General features: G+C 38.6%; 1 protein-coding gene across 3 annotated transcripts in view; it reads right to left on the bottom strand.

Moving 5' to 3' along the window:
* The window catches only part of DHX29 (DExH-box helicase 29), an 87614-nt gene that overhangs the window by 60411 nt on the left and 3281 nt on the right, over positions 1 to 23922 (bottom strand). The window contains exons 2-10 of one of the 3 annotated variants that reach the window (XM_006149001.3): positions 17338 to 17411; positions 16154 to 16267; positions 14138 to 14267; positions 13363 to 13505; positions 11821 to 11949; positions 7576 to 7702; positions 2148 to 2306; positions 589 to 754; positions 23 to 146 (exon numbers count right to left, since the gene is read on the bottom strand). In XM_006149001.3, the coding sequence (XP_006149063.1) occupies positions 23 to 146; positions 589 to 754; positions 2148 to 2306; positions 7576 to 7702; positions 11821 to 11949; positions 13363 to 13505; positions 14138 to 14267; positions 16154 to 16267; positions 17338 to 17411 (1166 nt within the window). Of the gene's footprint in view, positions 1 to 22; positions 147 to 458; positions 481 to 588; positions 755 to 2147; positions 2307 to 4726; positions 4873 to 7575; positions 7703 to 11820; positions 11950 to 13362; positions 13506 to 14137; positions 14268 to 16153; positions 16268 to 17337; positions 17412 to 23922 lie in introns of those variants that run through there. The other 2 variants (XM_027772062.1, XM_027772063.1) reach the window with 2 other exon arrangements.

Below are 23922 nucleotides of genomic sequence, written 5' to 3'. Positions count from 1 at the left end.
GTCTAGGCCTAAAAAGTCTCACCTGTCCTTTCACTAAACGATAAAGGGCTAACGTAGCTCCCAGGTGCTGAGCTTGCATGCCATCCTCTGTTAAGATTGTAGGGCATACTACCAGGACATCATCTTCAGACCTGATTACTCTTACCCTGCAAAAACGCAAACAAATTTTTTAATATAATTGGTAAAATCAGACAAAGCAAAAAGAATTCCATTAACAATGAACTGAAGTTTATATTATTTAAATATCTTAAGACATGGTATTAGACAATGATTTAGAAGCACTGCAATAAACCTGAGATGCAGAATTAGAGAGTTTCCTAAATGTCTATTTAACTCATAGGAAAAACAAAGCTTTTCATTTTATATTTTTATAAAAGTTGATTCTGTTGGTGGTTAAGGGCACTGGACTCCCACGTGGCGGACCATGGAGTTCCAAACCTGGTGGCTTGCTTTCTCACCTTTCCTCTCTCTCTTTCTCACTCTGTCCCTCTCTGGTCAAAATTAAAAATAAATAAATAAGTAAATAAAGTTAAATAAGATAATTCTAAAAAAAAAGAAAAGTTGATCCTGTTAACCAAAAACACATACCTACATTTCCAGTATCTACCTACTGGAATTTTTTCAAAAGAAGGATTTGGACTCTTAGGAAGATTCTTCCTGACCCAATCGATGAGAAATTGTTTGGGAGATTTTCCAGTCCAGCTTCGAGCAGTATAGTCAAAATTTCTGACATCATGTTGTTCTTTCTTTTTATCTACAATAGTAGGCAAAGATTTGTTTTTAAAAAATGATATGGAGTAATATAAATTCTCTTTTGAAGAATCAAAATCCCCTATTTCCTGGAAATAGCACTTTTAGAACAGAATAGGTTAAGGAAAAACAAATAGAAAGGCTTGTTTTTCTACAATACAAGGGATGTAAGGAAGTCCTTTTAATCCTCTCTGGCCCCTCTCTGCCTGTGTTTCCACTATTCCATCATGCCCAAGGTACTGTAGCCACACTGGTTGTTGGTCAATTTCTCAAATGTTCTATTATGTCTGGCCTAAAACAATAGCCACCAGCAACATTTTAGCAAATTTTAGCAACACTTAGCAAATTTTTTAAGTTTAAATGTTTAATTTCCTAGTTACTGTAGTCACATTTCAGTGCTCAATATCCCTATTTGCCCAATTGCTACCACACTGGAGAGTACAGCTACTGAATATTTCCATCAGAATTGGAAAGAAAGTTCTGTCAACCTCTGCTGCTCTAAGTCTTCCTTTCCTTTGACTGCCAATGTTCCATCTCTTGTCTTGGAAGGCTCTCTTCACTAACTTGTGAACAGGCTCACACTTGATCATCTGTCAGATTTCTAAGCAAATGTCATCAGCAAGGACTACCTCTTTTAAATTAGGCCTCCTTATTATCTCTATTACTAGAAGCCAGTTTTCTTTGGTAGCATATATCACAATTTGTAATCCTGTCTTTATTTGTGTGTATTTAAAATTGACCTCTGTACTTACACTACACTTGAAGTGGGCAGAGACCAGGTTATTTTGTTTATTACTGGAACATAATTTTGTATAACAAGGATTCAATAAATATTCCTGAAAGAGTGAATGGCTTAAGAAAATTGGAATTTAGTGTGGAATTCAACTAACTATAAAATAATATGATATGTCCTACAGTAGATGTTTAAATAATTTTCTTAGAAGCATAAAGAAGTGCATGATTGGGGCCAGCAGATGGTTTGGTGGTTAAGGTGCTGGATTTCTACATGGCCCACTACAGTTCAAGTCCCAGACCTGGCAGCTTGAGAATCACAACAAATAAGTAAGTAAGTAAATAAGTAAATAAATAAATAAATACTTTAAAGAAGCATATACATTCTTTAAAAAAATATATAAGCATATGATTACCTACTCCTAGTAGCATGGAAGGAGCGAGGGAAAGCCTAAGAGAGGTGCTGTTTGAATTTAGCCTTGAAGCTAGGAATAGGTTGGCCACGTAGGGGGTAGCAGATGAGCAAAGTAAAGGAACCATGAAACAATGGAAGTTTAGAAGAATGATGGAGCTGAAGTATATAGTTGGGAGAATAAGGTGGAAAGCTATTCCTTGATATTTTATTATTTATAAATCACACTAGACCATGGCTCCCTTCATTTTACCTTTCTCTTCTTCAGTAGCAGCTGCTGATTTTTCAAATAAATTAAAGTTTAAAGCATTTTCTCCTTCAGTGGCTATAGGAGGCTTTTTCTTTTCATTTTGTTGATGTGAAATCTTTATGGCTGGATTAAACACTGGATGGTCTTCTAAAGTTTCCATTTCTATAAAAAAAAAGATGTTTAATTTCAAGTATTGTCTCGTATGCCTTTTTATTCTGTAAAAATGGTTCGCAAAACCAGCATTCTTTCCTTATAATAAATTAAATTATTTAATAATTGCTTCTAGAAATCTGGGCTGAAAGTCAGAGGCAATTTACTAACTTTTATAATATATACTAAAGCACATTAAAAAAAAAAATTTTTGCCGGAGGGCACATGTTCTCACTGTGAGTGACAGAGTGAGGGAAAGGAAAAAGCACCCCTCATGGAGCATGGTCACATCACAATCCCTTCTTTTCCATCTCAGTCTCCTTTTGGTATTTTGGTCATACATGCACACACACGCAGCTTGTTTCTTAAGCTGCTGGGTCCAGGACTCAAACCATAGGGCTAGCTGTGCAGGATCCAACTGCTTTAAACACCAAGCCACAGAACTGGCCCCATATACTAAGCCTTTTAAATAAACTGTTCAATAGCTGTTGGTGGCCTGGAAAATCATCTTCAATAGAAATAAATACTTGGGGGCTGACAAGTAGCATGGCGGTTAAGGTTCTGGACTCTCACATGGCTGACCACATTTCAGGCCCCAGACCTAGTGGCTTGCTTACTCACTTTCCTCCTCTCTCTTTCTTTGGTCAAATTAAAAACACATACATACAATTAAATAAATAATTTTTTAAACAAACAAAACAAAACAAAAAATATTTGGGCCATCTCTAGAACAGAGCAAGGATGGAGCTGGGGGTAAGGGCTGTGCAGAGGGAGCTGGAGCCTACATGGCTGACCAGTTTGACTCATGGCCCAGTGGCTTGAAAAACACACAGGGCATATGAGTGTGTGTCCAGGATCCTGATGGGATGAAAAATGGAGGAAAAAAAGACTGTGGTGTGCCAGGCCCCATTGAGAGGTTCTCTCCCTTTCACATGTGCACATGGATCCTCTGGCATTAAAGAAAAAGAAAGAGAAAAGAATATTTATGGGTCTGCTCTGTGGTATGGTGCAGTAGTGATGTGCTGCTCAAAAGAAGCCAGATGCTGAGGCCAGCAGGTGACACTGTGGTTAAGGCACTGGAGTCCACGTGGCTGACCACTGTTTTAGTCTCAGACCTGGTAGTTTGAAAATCATGCCAGGCATCTGTGTTTGTATGCTCAAAATCCCAAGAGGAAGTGGAGGGGCAGGGACTGTGGTGTGATCATACCCCTGGAAGGTGATTTCTTACTTCCCCCCCCTCTCTCTACAGGGAGTAAACATAGCCTATAGCAAAAAATTTAAAAAAAAAAAAAAAAGAGAAGTCAGATCCCTCATGGCAACCTCAGTTCAAGTCAGGTTCAATCAGCCTGAAACCCTTGGGAGTATCCAAGATCTGATGAACTAGAAGACTGAAGGAATGGAGCTGCCAAGAAACCACATTCTTTTTTTTAAAGAATTATTTTTAATTTAATTAAATTTATTTATTATTATTATTATTTAGTTTGACAAGAGGGAGACAGAGAAAGGAGAGAAAATTCGGAAAGCAAGCCACCAGGTCCAGGACTTGAACCACGGCAGGCCATCTGAGAGTCCAGCGCTTAACCACCATGCCACCTGCCAGCCCCGCCATGGACCACGTTCTATGGAGTGTACATTTCTATTTCTCCTTCTTATGTGCATGTACAAACACATTTTGTTACAAATAAAGAAAAAGATTTAAAAATAAAACATTCATGGAACTTACTTCTTCTTGAACAGAGACAATATTTTATGGTATAAACCAGAGGTTGGCAAACTATGGGCTGAAAACTAAATCTAGCCCACTACTTGTTTTTGTACGGCCTGTGAACTTGAAGGATTTTAATGTTTTCAAATAGTTAAAAAAAGATTTGGCAACATGTGACAATTACACAAAACTTACAGTTCAGTGCCCATAAAGCTTGGTTAAAACACAGCCATTCTTCTTTTCTTTTTTTTTTTAAGAGAGATTTTTGCTATTTGGCATATGCTCTCGTCAGAGAGACAGAAAGTAAGAAATCACCCCCCAGGGGGATGGTTACACTGCAATCCTTTCTCCTCGATTTGCCTGTCAGGATCTTGGACACACACGCACACACATACCCAGGGTGAGTTTTAAGCCATCGGGACCAGGACTTGAACCACGGTCAACTATGTGGGAGTCTAGCCACCTGCTGGTCCCTAGCCATTCACTTTTGGTCTACTGCTGCTTTTATGCTATAACAGCAGAGTTAAATGGTTGTGACAGGCACTAAATGGTCCATGAAGTCTACAATACTTACTATTTGGCTTATAAAAGAAAAAAGTTCACTGATCCCAGGAATAAACTGTTAGGAAAGAGTATAAGTATTTAAAAAAAAGCATCCTCTGTCCTAGGAAGGTCAACAAAGAAAAGACAATTACACTTATATATCCAAGAACTTGAAAGTGTTTACCTCTTTGAAATTTTCGTATTTTTTCTTGAGCCTCTTTTTGGCCTTGTTTGTTTTTTTCTAGTTTAAAGGTAGCTGCTTGTTCCTTTGCATCCAGAAGTTTTGCTGCAAGGTGCAAGTATCTTTCATTCTGTTCCAGATAAAATGATGAGGAGTTAAAAAAAAATTAGAGCAAGATTAGTTTCTCCATGGTCAGTCATATACTGTGTCAAAACTTGTGATCTTTTGACTTTATCCTTTGATCTAGTGAATTTACTTTTTAAAAAATTTTTAAAAAATTAAAAAAAATTTTATTTATTAATTTTTAATTACTTTCTTTTTATCCATTTATTTATTTACTTTTATTTGACTATAGAGGGATAGAGTGAGAGAGAAAGTGAGAAAGCAAGCTGCCAGGTCTGGGACTCGAACCGAGGTCAGTCATGTGGGAGCCCAGCACCTTTAACCACCACGCTACCTGCCGGGCCCATGAATCTACTTTTAGAAATTTTCATAAAGAAAAAAAATTGGGGCCAGCAGGTGGCATGGTGGTTAGGGGCACTGGGCTCCCATATGGCCAACCACAGTTCGAGTACTGGATCTGGTGGCTTGCTTTCTCACTCCCACCCCTTGCTCTGTCCCTCTCTGGTCAAATTAAAATAAATAAGTAGTAAATAAATAACAATTTTTTTAAAAGAAAAAAAGAAAACAAATGTATATATTTGCAGTTGCACAGATACTTACTAAAGCACTGGCTCTAAGAGAAAAATCAAAAATTTCTGTGGTAAAGAGAAGCCTATTCAATCATTACAAAAAAGGAGTCACAAAAGAAAGAGGGTGATCTGCATCGAGAAACTTCCTTGTCATGCTAATAAGAACTGAAGAATAAAAAGTAAATATGAGCACATTTCTATAAAACTTGACTTATAAATGTGTATATTTAAAAGAATGTAGAGGCCAGCAGATGGCACGGTGGTCAAAGTGCTGGATTCCCACATGCCTGACCACGGTTCGAATCCCAGACTTGGAGGCTTGCTCTCTCACTCTCTGCTCCCAGGTCAAATAACATACATATATAAATATATAAAGTAAAAGAATAATAATAAAAAAAATGTGTGGCATAGCAGTTATGTAGCTGACTCTCACATAGTCGACCATGGTTCAAGTCCTAAATCCAGCAGCTTAAAACTCACGCCAGGCGTGTGTGAGTGCACGTCCAAAATTCTGAGAAGAGAATGGAGGAAAAGGGAGTGTGGTGTGATCATCACCCTTAGAGGTGATTTCTTGCTCTCTCACTCTCTGTTTCTGTCTCTCTGGCAAGCACACATGCTCTATAGCAAAAAATCTCAAAATAAATAAATAAAAGAGTGTAGGGACCAGCAGGTGGCATAATGATTAAGGTGCTGCATTCCCAAAGGGTCAACCATGGTTCAAGTCCCAGACTTGGAGGCTTGCTTTCTCACTTTCCCTCTTTCTTTCTCTGGTGAGTCTATGTGCCTTGTATCAAATTAAAATATGATAAAAATGACTAATAAAATAAATAATTATTTTTTCTTTTCTTTTTTTTTTTGAGATGTTTTTGCTAGAGGGTGCGTGCGCTTGCCTGAAAGACGCCACATTCCCTTCTACTCCATTCTCCTATCGGGATCTTGGGCAGGCACGCACATGAGCATGAGTTTAAGCCACCAGGTCTGGGACTTGAACCACAGTTGCCTACATGGCAGTCCAGTGACGTAGCCATTACACCAACTGCTGTACCCTAAAATAAATAATTCTTGCCATAGGGCGGGCGCCACCATGACCTAAAATAAATAATTCTTTAAAAAATAAATAAATAAGAGTGTATATGCAATCTAGTAAGACTTATCTCAAAGTTACCTCTCCATAAGGACTATCTTATCAAAGAAAGTCAGAGACATTAAAAACAACAACAGCAAAAAAAGGCTTCTAGAAAATTCGGAAAGCAAGCCACCAGGTCCAGGACTTGAACCACGGCAGGCCATCTGAGAGTCCAGCGCTTAACCACCATGCCACCTGCCAGCCCCGCCATGGACCACGTTCTATGGAGTGTACATTTCTATTTCTCCTTCTTATGTGCATGTACAAACACATTTTGTTACAAATAAAGAAAAAGATTTAAAAATAAAACATTCATGGAACTTACTTCTTCTTGAACAGAGACAATATTTTATGGTATAAACCAGAGGTTGGCAAACTATGGGCTGAAAACTAAATCTAGCCCACTACTTGTTTTTGTACGGCCTGTGAACTTGAAGGATTTTAATGTTTTCAAATAGTTAAAAAAAGATTTGGCAACATGTGACAATTACACAAAACTTACAGTTCAGTGCCCATAAAGCTTGGTTAAAACACAGCCATTCTTCTTTTCTTTTTTTTTTTAAGAGAGATTTTTGCTATTTGGCATATGCTCTCGTCAGAGAGACAGAAAGTAAGAAATCACCCCCCAGGGGGATGGTTACACTGCAATCCTTTCTCCTCGATTTGCCTGTCAGGATCTTGGACACACACGCACACACATACCCAGGGTGAGTTTTAAGCCATCGGGACCAGGACTTGAACCACGGTCAACTATGTGGGAGTCTAGCCACCTGCTGGTCCCTAGCCATTCACTTTTGGTCTACTGCTGCTTTTATGCTATAACAGCAGAGTTAAATGGTTGTGACAGGCACTAAATGGTCCATGAAGTCTACAATACTTACTATTTGGCTTATAAAAGAAAAAAGTTCACTGATCCCAGGAATAAACTGTTAGGAAAGAGTATAAGTATTTAAAAAAAAGCATCCTCTGTCCTAGGAAGGTCAACAAAGAAAAGACAATTACACTTATATATCCAAGAACTTGAAAGTGTTTACCTCTTTGAAATTTTCGTATTTTTTCTTGAGCCTCTTTTTGGCCTTGTTTGTTTTTTTCTAGTTTAAAGGTAGCTGCTTGTTCCTTTGCATCCAGAAGTTTTGCTGCAAGGTGCAAGTATCTTTCATTCTGTTCCAGATAAAATGATGAGGAGTTAAAAAAAAATTAGAGCAAGATTAGTTTCTCCATGGTCAGTCATATACTGTGTCAAAACTTGTGATCTTTTGACTTTATCCTTTGATCTAGTGAATTTACTTTTTAAAAAATTTTTAAAAAATTAAAAAAAATTTTATTTATTAATTTTTAATTACTTTCTTTTTATCCATTTATTTATTTACTTTTATTTGACTATAGAGGGATAGAGTGAGAGAGAAAGTGAGAAAGCAAGCTGCCAGGTCTGGGACTCGAACCGAGGTCAGTCATGTGGGAGCCCAGCACCTTTAACCACCACGCTACCTGCCGGGCCCATGAATCTACTTTTAGAAATTTTCATAAAGAAAAAAAATTGGGGCCAGCAGGTGGCATGGTGGTTAGGGGCACTGGGCTCCCATATGGCCAACCACAGTTCGAGTACTGGATCTGGTGGCTTGCTTTCTCACTCCCACCCCTTGCTCTGTCCCTCTCTGGTCAAATTAAAATAAATAAGTAGTAAATAAATAACAATTTTTTTAAAAGAAAAAAAGAAAACAAATGTATATATTTGCAGTTGCACAGATACTTACTAAAGCACTGGCTCTAAGAGAAAAATCAAAAATTTCTGTGGTAAAGAGAAGCCTATTCAATCATTACAAAAAAGGAGTCACAAAAGAAAGAGGGTGATCTGCATCGAGAAACTTCCTTGTCATGCTAATAAGAACTGAAGAATAAAAAGTAAATATGAGCACATTTCTATAAAACTTGACTTATAAATGTGTATATTTAAAAGAATGTAGAGGCCAGCAGATGGCACGGTGGTCAAAGTGCTGGATTCCCACATGCCTGACCACGGTTCGAATCCCAGACTTGGAGGCTTGCTCTCTCACTCTCTGCTCCCAGGTCAAATAACATACATATATAAATATATAAAGTAAAAGAATAATAATAAAAAAAATGTGTGGCATAGCAGTTATGTAGCTGACTCTCACATAGTCGACCATGGTTCAAGTCCTAAATCCAGCAGCTTAAAACTCACGCCAGGCGTGTGTGAGTGCACGTCCAAAATTCTGAGAAGAGAATGGAGGAAAAGGGAGTGTGGTGTGATCATCACCCTTAGAGGTGATTTCTTGCTCTCTCACTCTCTGTTTCTGTCTCTCTGGCAAGCACACATGCTCTATAGCAAAAAATCTCAAAATAAATAAATAAAAGAGTGTAGGGACCAGCAGGTGGCATAATGATTAAGGTGCTGCATTCCCAAAGGGTCAACCATGGTTCAAGTCCCAGACTTGGAGGCTTGCTTTCTCACTTTCCCTCTTTCTTTCTCTGGTGAGTCTATGTGCCTTGTATCAAATTAAAATATGATAAAAATGACTAATAAAATAAATAATTATTTTTTCTTTTCTTTTTTTTTTTGAGATGTTTTTGCTAGAGGGTGCGTGCGCTTGCCTGAAAGACGCCACATTCCCTTCTACTCCATTCTCCTATCGGGATCTTGGGCAGGCACGCACATGAGCATGAGTTTAAGCCACCAGGTCTGGGACTTGAACCACAGTTGCCTACATGGCAGTCCAGTGACGTAGCCATTACACCAACTGCTGTACCCTAAAATAAATAATTCTTGCCATAGGGCGGGCGCCACCATGACCTAAAATAAATAATTCTTTAAAAAATAAATAAATAAGAGTGTATATGCAATCTAGTAAGACTTATCTCAAAGTTACCTCTCCATAAGGACTATCTTATCAAAGAAAGTCAGAGACATTAAAAACAACAACAGCAAAAAAAGGCTTCTAAAGGAAAATCGATAACTTTGCTGAGCAGAAACTAGAAAGAGTTTAAAGTTAAACTCAATGGGTATTTTTTCCCCTAAAGTTACCAAGTGTCAACAAATTAGAAGCATAAATGCTTGGAGTGGAGAAGATGATGACATACATGATGCTGCTGTGAAACACAAGTGTTAAGAGAAAAGGAAAAGAACATCTAAGCAAGCACAGCTAGCTGAATTCTGAGACCATTCTGTGTAGAGGCAAACATTGTTAATGTCAATAGAACAGTTAGCTATTGCCTCAAAACCACACTCATTTCCCGTCCTGTATAAGACATCGATGCCACCATCCCTCTACCTAGCATCTCTTGCCATCTTTGACTCCTTAACTTTTTCTTCATAAAATTTACCATATAGGGACTGGCAGGTGGCATGGTGGATAAGGTGCTGGACTTCCATATGGCCGACTACAGTTCGAGTCCCAAACCTAGTGGCTTGCTTTCTCACTTTCTCTCTCTCTCTTTCTCTCATTAAATTATAGATAATACTGATGAATAAAATTCAATAACAATTCTTTTAAGAGAGATTTTTGTTATTGGGCGTGTGTGCTTACCAGAGACAGAGAGAGAGAAAGTGAAAAATCACCTCCTGAGGGGATGGCCACACTGCAATCTCTTCTCCTCTATTCTCCTCTTGGAAATTTGGGTATGCATGGATATGCGCCCAGCGAGAGTTTCAAGACTCCGGGTCCAGGACTCAAACCGCAGTCAGCCACATGGGAGTCCAGTTATGTAACTGTTACATCATCTGCTGATCCCTAAATAAATACTCTTTTTTTAAAAAAACTTACTATATCAACTATCTGTTTTATCTTTTAATTTGCTAGCCAGTGAATGTGCTCATTAGAGAGAGACAGAAGGAGGGAGTGAGAAAGCAGCCTCTGTGGGGTATGGCCATACTGTAACCCCTTCTATTCCAGCTCTCCTTTTCAGATTTTTAGGTAAGCATGCACATGTGCCTGGAAGGTTTTTCAAGCTGCTAGGTGGGACTTGACCTGTGCACTCAGCCACATGGAATCTAATCACCTTAACTTCAACACTGTGGGCTGGCCCTAAATTAGATGTTTAAATATGTGCAGCCAATTTATACGCATGGTGTTGTTGTGCAACCACCATCATTCTCCATCTCCAAAACTCTTTTCATCTGGCAAAACTGGAACTAGGCCATTGAACAGTAACTCATTTCACCTCTTCCCAACCAGCCCCACATAATGACCATTCTACTCTATCTCTACGAATTTGATTATTCTGGGTACCTTATATAAATGGAATCGTACACTATTTGTGTTTTTGTGACTGGCTTTCTATACTTAGCATAATATCAAGGTCCATTCAAGTGTAGCAGATGCCAGAACTTCCCTCCTTTCAAAATTTGAATAATATTTTTATGTGTATATATGCATTTCTTAATGATCCATTTATTGTTTGGTGGACAATGGATTGCTTCACATTTTAGCTATGGTGAGTAATGCTGCTATGCACACGATGTACAAACATCTCTTTGAAGTCCCTGCTTTCAGTTTGAGTATGTGCCAGAAATGGAATTGCTGAATCATGTGGTAAATCCATTTTTCAGAGTGTGCCTACACAAAAAGAGATGATATAGTCTCCTATACACCTAGGAAGTATGGAATGGCCTAAAGGCTCTTTATGAGACTACCATTGCACGTGCTATTTTACAATGCCCGTTTTCTTCTCCAGACTATGGGCTTTCTCTATAAAGGAATGCACCTTATTGTATTTTATTACCCAAAGAACTTAGCTTACTCCTTAGGCCTAACAATCACTTAAAAATATTCAATGTGTATCTCTGTAAACATGGAACAAATGTTAAGTAACAACCACTGAGCAGTTACTTTGTGACAAGTGTTCGCGGAAGTGTTACTATGTTTAAGCTTCACATCAACCACTGTGTAAATCTTTCCAGTTCATAAAGAAGCAACTGAGGCTCAGGAAAGTTAACTATTTACCTAAAAGTATCCAGCTAGGAACCTAATACAAATTATTATTTTTTCCTTCTTTCCTTCCTCTTTTATTTCTGCTAGAGGTTGTATACACTAACCAGAGACAAAAAAAGGAAGGGAAAAATTACCCCCTGAGAAATAGTCAAGCAGCAATACCCTCTTCTCCATCTCTCTTTCTCAGGATTCTGGGCATACACACATGTACTCAGCATGTCTCTTTTGCTGATGGGTCTGGGATTCAAACCAAGTGGTCAGCTGAGTGGGATCCTGCTGCTTTAACTACCAGGCCACAAACACAGCCCACAAATATAAATTTCTACTCACAGGGTCAAATTTTTCCTCCTCTTCTAAACTTTCAGAATTCTCACTCTTTTCTTCTTCATTCTGTTGTTCAGCATATCGCAAAATCCATTCTTTCATATTTATTTCCATATTTTTTTCTTCCTTTTTTGGCTAGAAAAAGAAAACAAACATCTGAAAAACCAAAGTTATAAAAAAACATTGAAACTACTGTTACTGTGTCTACAATTTCTTCACACTCAAAAACAGGAAACACAAGAGCTTCAAGAATCATATTCCTTATTATTCAAAGAGGGACAAATGAATTAACTCAACATTACTTTAAAAACTTCAGTTGAACTCAACTTACTCTGAAAAGTTTATGCAGAGGGAACCAGCAGTTAGCGTAATGGCTATGTCGCTGGACTCCCACGTAGTCAACTGTGGTTCACATCCCGGACCCAGTGGCTTAAACTCACGCCGGGCGCGTGTGTGTGCTTGCCCAAAATCCCGAGAGGAGAATGGAGAAGGGATTGTGGCGTGGCCATCCACCCTGGGGGGTGATTTCTCGCTTTCTGTCTCTCTGTCTCTCTCTGTCTGTCTGGCAAGCGCATGCGCCCTATAGCGAAAACCTCTCAAAAAAAAAAAGTTTATGCAGAATGTAAAGGAGACTGTAAAGTAGCTTTAAAAAAAGACTGAAAGGAGAACTGTTAAAAAAGTGAGTGTCACTGTGGACCAGCAGTTGGCATAATGGTTATATCGTTGGGCTTGCATGTGGTTGACCGTGGTTCAAGTCCCAAACATGGTAGCTTAAACTCATGCCAGGCATGTGTGCATGCATGCCCAAGACCCTGAGAGGAGAATGGAGAAGAAGGGATTGTGGTGTGGTCATCCCCCCTGTAGGGTGATTTCTCACTTTCTGTCTCTCTGTCTCTCTGTCTTTCTGGCGAGTGCACGCATCCTATAGCACAAACCTCTTCCCTCCAAAAAAAAAAAAAAAGCATGTAAAGAGAGGACTGCCTGGCAATATTCCAGTTAGTAATGTGAGTAAAAGCCACTTGTTTTAGGTTTTTGCCATAAGGTGAGCTTGCCAAAACAAGACACAGAAAGGGAAGGCAAGAAACCACCCCCTCAAGGGGGATGGACACGTTGCAATCCCTTCTCCTCTTTTCTTCTCTTGGGATTTTGGGCCCTCATGTGCATGTGCCTGGCATGATTTTTCAAGACACTGGGTCCAGGATTCAAACTGTGGTCAGTCATGTGGGAGACCAGCACCTTAACCACCATGACACCACCTTCTGGTCCCAAAAGAAGCTGTTTTGAAATACCTCCTAGAACAGAAGAACTCCCTAATTCAGCCCAACCTAGACTGTGAAATCATAAGAAATAATGTATCACTGGCTTAAGTCACAACATTTTGGGGTGGTTTATTATGTAATAAGAGATAAGTAAGACAGTGATAGAAAACTTGGCAAACTAGTTATTTTTAAGAAGTAAAATATTATAGAGCCCTAATAGTTACAGTAAACTGCTATATGTGCTTCATTTTGATTTTATATAACTTTAAATATTTAATTCTTACATTACCTTAATCTTAGAGTCTTCCTGTTTTTTGGTTTTAGATTGCAGTGGAGGTGAAATATTAGCCTGTATTTGAGGAGACTGGAATTTTGGCCTATTTTTGGGCTGCTGTTCTTCAAATTCCTGACTGAATCCTTCAGGAAGTGCATCTTAAAATCAAAGAAACTGTATTGAGAATAAACATGTGTATGATACATAATGGACAAAAATAACTAAGCATACACAAAAAACTAGCCTAGACTTAGGGCATCTAATGCATTTCTATCCCTCATCTAAGAATTAAAACCGTATGATGAATCTTATCTCATTCTTCAAACTAAACGTGGCACATTCACCAGACAAAAGCTAGCCTAATTGTACTTGGCCATTTATTTCATCGTTAGTGTGTTAGGCTCTCAAAACCTAGGAGACACAGCCTAACAGGATACAGATAAGACAAATTCTGATAATGTATTGTACTAAGTACATTATAAAATTCTACCAACAACCAAACTCTTGCACATATACCTCTAAGATATAAATTACTTCAAAAAGTTCGTGGAAAAAGCCGGACTTAAAGTATGAATTTATTTTGGTGTAAAATATTTTATAATTCACAATATACATTTGCGTGAACTTCTGAAGACCCCTCTGCACTGGAAAGAATAGGAAAAGAACACTTTAAACAGTAAGAACATAATAACAGTGAATAATTTTAAGTGCAAGATAAAGTTGATACAAATAATAAAAGTGTTTTAAAAGGTTTTAGAAATGAAAATAATTTATTGACAATACTGTTTACCATCTGACAGGTTTAAACAGAGCCAATCCAGGGCAGAATGAAGATCACCACCATGTAAGAGTGTATTGGTCATGGCATCTTCGATGTCTTTAGTCTTAAATGAAAATGCTTGTAAAGCCATATATAAATCCTATGAAAGGGAAATATAAGTAAGTCACATTTATCAATTTTCTCTTTTTTCATTACTGATTTTATTCTTACATTAATTTCAACCCAAAAACTCTTACACAAATTAGAATTCTAAAATAAGTTTTTTGAAAAATTAAAAAAATGTGGACCAGCCCTGTAGAACAGTGCTTAAGTGCCATGCACTGGGAATCAGATCCCATGGCTGACAACAGTTCAAATCTTAGCCCTGCAGGCTTGAGAAATACACTGGGCGTATGTGCCCACGGCCTAAAATCCTGATAGGAAGAAGCAATGGAGAAAAGAATTAGTATGACCATGCCCCGCTTGAATGTGCTTTCTATTTTCTCTCTCTCTCTCGGACACATACACACACACACACACACGAGCATATGCACCCTCTGGCTATTCTTTAAAAAGTTGAGGAGAGAATTTGGAAACTACAGATATATTTTTTAAAAAGGCCAGGAGAGGAACCAGCAGATGGCATAATGGCTATGTTGCTGGACTCCCACGTAGTCAACTGTGGTTCAAGCCCCGGACTCAGTGGCTTAAACTTTCACTCGGCATGTGTACATGTGCGCCGAAGATTCCGAGAGGAGGATGAAGGAGAAAGGACTGCGGCATGGTCATTCCCCCTGGGGGTGATTTCTCACTTTTTGTCTCTCTCTCTTTCTGGTGAGCACACAGGTCCTATAGCAAAAACTCTCCAAAAATAAAAAGGAGACCAGGTGAAATGGCTCACTTTCTTAACTATCTAAAGATACTATTTAAGTGTACTATGTTGTTTTTCAGTAATTTTCCTATAGTTTTTGGGGAAAAAAATCTTAAATATTGTAACATAAGCATATTCCCAAGTTATTAGAAACTCTTCATCATTCTTCATCATTAGTTTTAATAGTTAAACAGTAGTATTTCATTTATTAGACATATCATTGTTTCATTACACATTTTTCTATAGCAGAACACTTAGAATATTTTTAAGATTATAAGCAATGATTCAATAAATATCTTTATTTATAGATAAAGATAAAGCATTTTAATGTACTTTCTAAAACATGATCTTTAGAGTTGGGCGGAATTGATTCCAATCCAAACTTACTCTGTTATCTACTAATTAATAACCTTAGGGTATAACTTATGTCATCTTTCCACATTTTAGTTCTTTTGCATGAAAAATGGGGTAAAAATCATTTATCTTGTAGGGCTTTTGTGTTAGAAAAAAATGTAAGCAAAGTGCCTAGAGTCTAACATAGAAGGTGCTCAATAACATAATTTTGGAAATGTAAGTTAGTTTTCATATCACCGTTTTAATTTGCTTACTAGTTTCTGACAAAATTTCTCTACTCTTGCAGATGGAAATAATCTATGTGAAATCTCAAAAGAGACTGAAAGTCTTTTCTTTTTTTTTTTTTGAGTGAGAGTTATTTTTGACAGAGTTTTTTCCAGGTCGCAAATTCCACTGCCCCAGGATCTCAATGAGCATAGATCTTAGGCATGCATCTCCATATCCAGGCTATTTAGGTTTGGCCAGGAATGGGATTGCACCTCCCACGCAGCCTCAGCCACTACCACTGGGCTGAAAAACTCTTTTTTCTCTCACATGTGGAGCTGTTTTTAAAATGTCCACTAGTGGACACATAGTACAGTGGTAAAGGAGGGCAATATACATAGGAAAGATCTGGATTCTAGGCTGAAGACCTCCCTGAGTATGCTTGGCACACACATACATGTCTGATCCAGGGCTGGGTGAGGCTAGGGATGGAGCACAGCATTAAGATCCTTCTGAGGGCATTGTTTCTCTTGCTTGTGGAAGAAATAAATAAAAATTTAATAAGAAAAAAAAGTCCCTCTAAAATGAAGGAACTTAAAAAAATGTTTGCAAAATACCTGTAATTTTTTGGCAGTAAGTCTTCCAGAAATCATTCCCTTATCATTATTTTGTTTCTTATGTTCATTGATCACTCCAATGATTCTTTGCTCTAGTTTGTTATTAATTACCACCTGTTGAGGTCAAAAAGGTCATATCAATTAGAAGATGAATTGTTAAAAAATTAGAAGCAAAGCAAACAGTTTTCTGTATTCATGCCAGGGAAGCTCCAAATTTCAGGAAAAATTAGATATAGTAATTTTAATTTTTGGACTACCATTCTTTGACTGTAATCTTAATTTAAGAAAAAAATGGAATATGGATAAAATGAAAGCAAAGACATATAAAATATTTTCATAAAGCCTCCTAAGGCCAGTGTCTCAAAACATTATCCTTGGACCAGCTCTGGGCTGCTATCACAAAGACAGACTCCTAAGCCCTGTTGTAAACAAACCGACTCAGAATTCTTGGGGATGGAACCCATGAATCTGCTTTTAATTTAGAATGGCCTATGTGATAAGCCAGAAGAAATAAATGCTACACTAAAATAAGGGTCTATCAAGTAAAAGAAAAACTATACACACAATAATAATTGGTTACACAAATTTTTCTAGGTCCCAGAGCTTGATTTCTATTTTTTCCTACTAGTCATATTACTTTCTGTTCCTCCCACATTTTTAATATAAGACTACTCAAGTATCTATATACAAAAATATCTTCCTTCTCTTCATTATTCCTATTATAGACTAAACACAAAAATACACTGCAGGAATTCACAATATAGCCCAGGAAACATATTTAAAGAGACAAATTATAATCTGCATGATAATTATTAAAAAAGAATTAAGGACTTCATGGGGGTGATACATGGAAAAAGGAAAAGGAAAGGCATTCTAGGCAGGAAGCACGTGGGCAGAGATTGAAATAATAAATTCATACAGGATTAGGGGGAACAATGAGATGTTCTATAAACTAAAATTTAAGTGGGGAAGAGCAATTGAGAGGAGGCTGAAGTTGTATAGTATATTAGATCTGAAATTTCTTGAAGGTTTTCAATTTCTACTTGGTACAAATTAACTCATAGAGTTCTTTAAAAAAAAATTCAAATACCCCATCATTTTCTTACATTTGCGTGTACACAAATTTTGGGGGAAGAAAAAAGGAAATATTTCTTGAAATGGACTCAAAATCTTGGTTTACTCACTTTTAAGATAGATTTATCCAAGTTTGCAGGACAACCAGAATCATTTGCAGAATTAAAGCTATAAATTTTTGGACCTGTACATAAGAGAAAAAAAACAATCAAGACAATTTAATGATTAGTAGTACATTACAATAATTTTCTTCTAAAGATTGCTAAATATTAAATATTTTATTTGTCTTTTTTTCTCCACTTCACCAAATAACACAATCTAGTAGTTAACAGTATCTTTTCTAAATTTTCTAAGATATTTTACCAATGAGCAGTCCTCTAGGTAAACCAGTCCCTCACAAAATGCAAGTGCCTGTGTCTTTTGGGTTAACTCTATCCTTCTGTTCATATTTTTAAATCAGATGCTTTTCTTCCTGGCACTGAACTGAGGCACGATTTCTCAGCGGATATTAGACTGTTGGCAGGCAAGACAGGTAATTTTGTAGAGAAAGCACTTTTCCTCAAAGGTGGACTGCTAAGTGAAAAGGGAGGTGTGAGTTCCTGTCATCTATTCTCTTTGGATTTAAGACAAGTTGCTAAATTAGCGTCTTTCAAACTGCCATTACACAGTGCCACAAACCGGATGGCTGAATATAACAGAAATTTATTTTCTTGCAATTTCAAAATGTAGAAATTCTAAAATCATGTTGTGAGGAAGAGCATGCTCCTATTGAAGGCTCTAGGTACCTTCCTTGACTCTTCCAGCTTCTAGAGGCCCCAGGTACTACTTGGCTTGTGGCAGCCTAACCACTCTCTGCCTCCTCCTTCACGTGGTCTTCTTCCCTAAGTCTGTGTCTTGTTTCCCTTGACACTAGTCACTAGATTTGGGGTCACCCTAACTCTAGGATGGTTTATCTCAAGATCTTTAGTGTATCTATAAAAACCCTATTTCCAAATAAGATCACAGTCTGAGATTCCAGGTAGACATGAATATTTTTGGGGGACACTAGTCTCTGTTGGCTTACATTAGGTTTTTTTTTTATTGGGTTGTTGGAAAAGTCATGATGCTTTCTTGCACAGAAAAACAGAAAAAAACACATCATGACTTTTCTGACAACCCAGTATTTTAAGACCCTAGTCATAATTAGATATTTTAAAATAAAAAAGTTCCCAGGAACAATTGCTTGAAAATAAGTACTTTTGTACTTTAGCATTTTGAATTAGGGACATTTGTGGTTCCCTGAAGGACTACTGTGCTGTACATAGCAGCTACATAGGAGGTACTCAAAGCTACCTGGAATAGTTCAAAGAAATAACAATTCCAATACAGTAGTATTAGTTTCCTTATATTCTAGTCTTAGATGTTACCTTATGTCCAGTAATTTCTCTCATAAATTCATGTCAATAGTCATAAAGGAGATTATATGTCTAGTGGCCTTTAACTATTTCTGGGGATCTTACCAGTTACAGTAATTGTTCACAAATTTAGCAAGCCAACCAAAGTTTTAGAAATGCCCAAACCCATCAAGGGACTCAAATTATAGTCACTTGTTCATTGTCAAAACTATAGGAAGGCTTAGCCTCTGTGGCACAGTTAGTAGCGTGATGCAGCAGGAAGCCATATGTTGACTGTGGTTCTAGTCCTTAGCCCTGTCAGCCTGAAAACATGCCAGGAAGATCCTGGTGAGCTGGAGGGCTACAGCAAGGGGATCAAGACATGTCTGAGTCCTACGGAAGGTGCTCCTTCCTCCCCTCTTTGTCTCTCATGAGCATGCACATGCTCTATCATGAGTTTAAAAATGTAAGACTATACTGAGAAACAGCTCAAAGATGGTGTGTTATTGACGGGGATGAAATTGTACTTATAACACCATTGGTTTTACTTGTTTTAATTTACTGAACTGAAAAGACAGCAGTAAGCTCTCATTTGTCATGTCCAACCATTCACCTAAGACTTTCAACTTCTTTGAGGCTAACTAAAACTGTAAACTTCCAGAGGGCAAATAAGAAAAGAGTTGAGTTCCTCAAAGTCATCAGGGGAATCAGGTAATCCTGCCACTACAGTTACTGTGCAATAATCAGGGTCCCTAACAATGGGGGTGTTTTCATTTTAATTAATACCCTGAGGAAATGAAGCAATAATGAGATTTTACCAAGTAAACCAGTAAGATTCTTTCACTTACAAATGCATCAAAAGAATTATTTATTTAATTTTATTTACTAATTGATTTTATCTTAATTTGACCAGAGAGAGACACACACAGAGAGGGAAAGTGAGAAAGCATGCCTCCAAGTCCCAGACTCGAACCACGGTTGGCCATGTGAGAGTGTCCAGAGCCTTAACCATCATGTCATCTGCTGGTCTCCCCTAAAGCATTTTTTAAAAAAGAATTATTTTATTTCACTTATTATCATCATTATTTAATTTGATGAGAGAGAGAAAGGGAAAAGTAAGAAAGCAAGTCTCCAGGTCTGGGACTTTTTTAAAGAATTATTTAACGTTATTAAACCACCATGCCACCTGCTGGCCCCCTAAAGCATTTTTACATGATATTTAACCAACATGAATTTTAAAAACTCCAGAATTTGGAAAGCTTTTTTTAGCAAGTTTTTTTAACAGACTATATTTAGAGCATAAGGTGTTTTATAAATACCATCAAAAACTGCTTGAACCTGAAAACTCCAAGAGAATCCCCGTGTATTATAAAATGTAATACAAGGATACAGAGAAAGCACAGTCCTATCTTTCTCTGTCCTTGCCCTGCTACCTGCCACCTAAGTGCACCTGGGTAAGGCCCACCAAGCCTTGGGGCAGCCAGCATAATCAGCCATCTTTTCCCCCTGGGCCCAAACACCCCTGAGTCTGTGTAGTATTTTTTTCTTTTTGGAGAGGTTCCCCTCCCCCCATAGGGCGTGTGCACTCACCAGACAGAGAGAGACATAGAGACAGAAAGCGAGAAATCACCCCCCAGGGGGAATGGTCATGCGGCAATCCCTTCTCCTCCATTCTCCTCTAGGGATCTTGGGCACACGCGCCCGGTGTGTTTTAAGCCACCGGGTCCGGGACGCGAACCGCGGTTGACTATGTGGGAGTCCAGCGACATAGCCATTACGCTAATTGCTGGTTCCCAGTCTGTGTAGTTTTTGATGGAAATTTTTTTTTTTTTTTTTTTTTTTTGGTTTCTGCTATAGGGCACGTGCACTCGCCAGAAAGACAAACAGAAAACGAGAAATCACTCCCCGGGGGGATGACCACACCACAATCCCTTCTCCTCCATTCTCCTCTCAGGAGCTTGGGCATGCACATATACGTGCCTGGCATGAGTTTAAGCCACCAGGTTCAGGACTTGAAGCACAGCCAACTACATGGGAGTCCAGCGACATAGCCATTACACTAACTGCTGGTCCCTTGATGGAAATTTTTATAAACTGTATTTATACTTCCTGCCATAGTACAAAGTACAATAGTAAAATCCAAAGCTTATGATGTATTAATCATAAGTATCTATTAATACTAATGTACTGAGACTTGCAGAGGATATGGAAAAGGCTTAGTGTACCTTTCATGTAATTCCCTGAGACTGCTCTAATTTTCTATTTGGTGATTTATTCCTCTCCTCTTCTGTCAGCTACCAATTTCAGAGTGTCACCCTAACAGCTCCCTATCCCCAAATTCTAATTTGTTACCGACAAAAAGTAAAGGTGCCTGAAGAAATCAGATATTCAAACTAATGACCCACTGTCACTAGGACATTCACTGAGTTGTCAGTACTATCTCCCTTTGAGTTGTACAAAAGTGTATACATCTGCAAAATGGTTAATTAGTCAAGGGATCTCAACTGGGACTCTGGTCACAAATAAACTCAGTCCTATGGGGCTTATTTTCTGGAGGAGAAACATAATTTGTAACAAATTAATTAGTTAAATAAGCTATGGAGGAGTAGAGAGTGCCAAGAGAATGAATGGGGTGAATGCATTTGTTCTGAGTCCTTTGAGCCTGTGAGGAAGTACCCACTGCCAGAGCCACCTTACCAATCTTTTAGAAATGTAAACCAGCAGGGCGCCAAGGAGGTGGTGTGGTGGTTGAGGCGATGGACTCCCACATGGCCGAATGCGGTTCAGGTTCTGGACCTGGTGGCTTGAAACTCACATCAAGCATGTGTGCACATGTGCCCAAAAGCCCAGGAGGAGAATGGAGAAGGGATTGCTGCATCGTCATCCCCCGGGGGTGGTGGGCGCTTCTAACTTTCCCTCTCTCTGTCTCTCCATGAATGTCATATGATTTAATGTCAAAAACCTCACAGGAAAAAAGTAAACCAGCTGAAGTCTCTCCCCAACTTAATACCAATCCTAGCCCTCCCACTTCCTATTGAACTAGATCTGGCTCCTTCCTAAACTTCCAATCTCATTTTAACACTTTCTTACTCTAGTCACACAGAAATTATCCCCGCAACACGCTAAGCTTGCTCCCACCTTAGGGTCTTTTTTTTTTTTCAGAGGGAGATTTTTGCTATAGGGTGCGTGTGCTCAGCAGAGAGACAGAGAAACAGAGAGAGAAATCATCCCCTAGGGAGGATGGCCATGCTGCAATCCTTTCTCTGCTGTCCTCTGGGGATCCTGGGCATGCATGCAACACATGCCCAGTGTGAGTTTTAAGGGACTCCAACCACAGTCAACTATGTGGGAGTCCAGACATAACCATTACACCATCTGCTGGTCCCAACCCACTTTAGGGTTTTAAGGCCTGTTGTTCCCTCTGCCTCAAAAACTCTGTCTCCAGATCTTCCAATAGGTAGCTACTTCAGATTATTTTAGTTTAAATGCTTTCTAAGAGAAGCCATTCTTATTCAAAGAATAAACAGATCCCCTACCCTATTTAATCTTTACCAAGTTGCTATTTTCTATCTTTCTTTTATGCGAGTAAGAGAGAGACAAGCACCCTCAACAGGGTCCCACACTTCGACTCCATTCCGCTAGCCCTCTAAGCCAGCCAGGGTTGTAACAATGTCAATGAAACACATTTCTCAAGAAAGACTATTGGGCTCGTGTCTGGAGTATGTAAGTAAATCAGAGAACCAAACTCCAATCTTTCTTATGGATCTAGCTTCACTTGAGCAAAACATTACTGGCCCACCAAATTCTGTCCTTCATAGCACTTTTTGTTTTACTTTTGTGACCCTAAGAAAATATTTATATCGGATTATATGATTTTACTCTTTATATCTTATGTCAGTCTTAGTTTCCTCTTACGATTTTTTAAAAAAGAATTATTTATTTAATTCCATTTGTTATTATTGTTTTCTAATTTGACCAGACAGAGAGAGAGAAAGGAAAAGCGAGAAAGCAAGCCACCAGGTACAGGACTTGAACCATGGTTGTCCATCTGGGAATCCAGTGCCTTTATCCACCACGCCATCTATCGGCCCCTCCTCTTAAGCTTTTAAATTCAACTAGGTTCTCTAGGATTTTCCAAAAAACAAGCCTTTTGTTTGGAAGTGAAAATTTGAACTACTAAACTTGTTTTGGTCTTACTCACACCACATAAAGCACCTGAGCTGATTATAACTAGGCTAAAGGTAGGGGCAGTTCTAAGGCAGAAGGGGAACAGAAAGGCAAAGGGAGCACAGGAGGTGAAGGATCTTGGTATTCCTAAAACGTGCCCAGCCTGGACCTCAAAGCCTTTAGTGTTCCCTTTTCCTCTGGAAGGCTCTGCATCCAATTACGTATGTAACTAATGTTACACACTGCATTTGCTCAAATACCATCTTCCTTGAGGTGCTTTCCCTGACCACCCTATCCTATTTTTTTTGGAGAGGTTATTGCTATAGGGCGTGTGCACTCGCCAGAAAGACAAAGAGAGAGACAGAAAGCGAGAAATCACCCCCCAGGGGGGGTGGCCACACCGCAATCCCTTCTCCTCCATTCTCCTCTCGGGATCTTGGGCACGCATGCACATGCGCCCAGCATGAGTTTAAGCAGCTGGGTCCTGGACTCAAACCGCAGTTGACTACATAGGAGTCCAGCGACATAGCCATTGTGCTAACTGCTAGTCCCCCTGACCACTCTATTTAAAACTGAACTCGTCCTACCCTCCTCATTCTGCTTTCCAGCTTTAGTACATCCCAGTGCACTTACCACATTCAATTCAGGAGAGATTTCACTTGTTTTATGTCCTCAAAATATGTCTCCATCCTCTTGTCTTTCCACCCCTCCTGCCACAGTTTAAGTTCTTTAAAAGCAGAGATCTGCCTACTTTGTTAGTGTGGTGTCACCCACGATTAACATTTTGCTTGGAACACAGCAGCTGTTCCAACAATTTTTAATGAAAATGACAAGAATGGCAAAAATACCGTAAATTGTGCCAAGAGTCATTTGGTGGCACCAGTGATTTTGTCCCTCTAGATTAGTGTACACTTTTGATAAACTGTGTTGTATACAGTTCTTCAGATTATTTGGATAGATAGGGAGGGAATTTTTTTAGACTAGGCCAATTACATTTACACTGGAACCATAAAGAGTTCAGTACTCTTCCACATTTTCTCTAAAGTAGGTCTAGTATGCTATCTAAAATTACTACAAAACAAAACAAAAAATTGTTGAAATTTAGTAGATAACCTGTTTGTTTTTTCCCCCCTCTCTTGATTTTTTTTTTTTTTT

Source organism: Tupaia chinensis, unplaced genomic scaffold (assembly GCF_000334495.1).
Source record: "Tupaia chinensis unplaced genomic scaffold, TupChi_1.0 Scaffold000251_1, whole genome shotgun sequence".
Lineage (NCBI taxonomy): Eukaryota > Metazoa > Chordata > Mammalia > Scandentia > Tupaiidae > Tupaia > Tupaia belangeri.
This window is presented reverse-complemented; position numbering and strand designations above follow the sequence as displayed.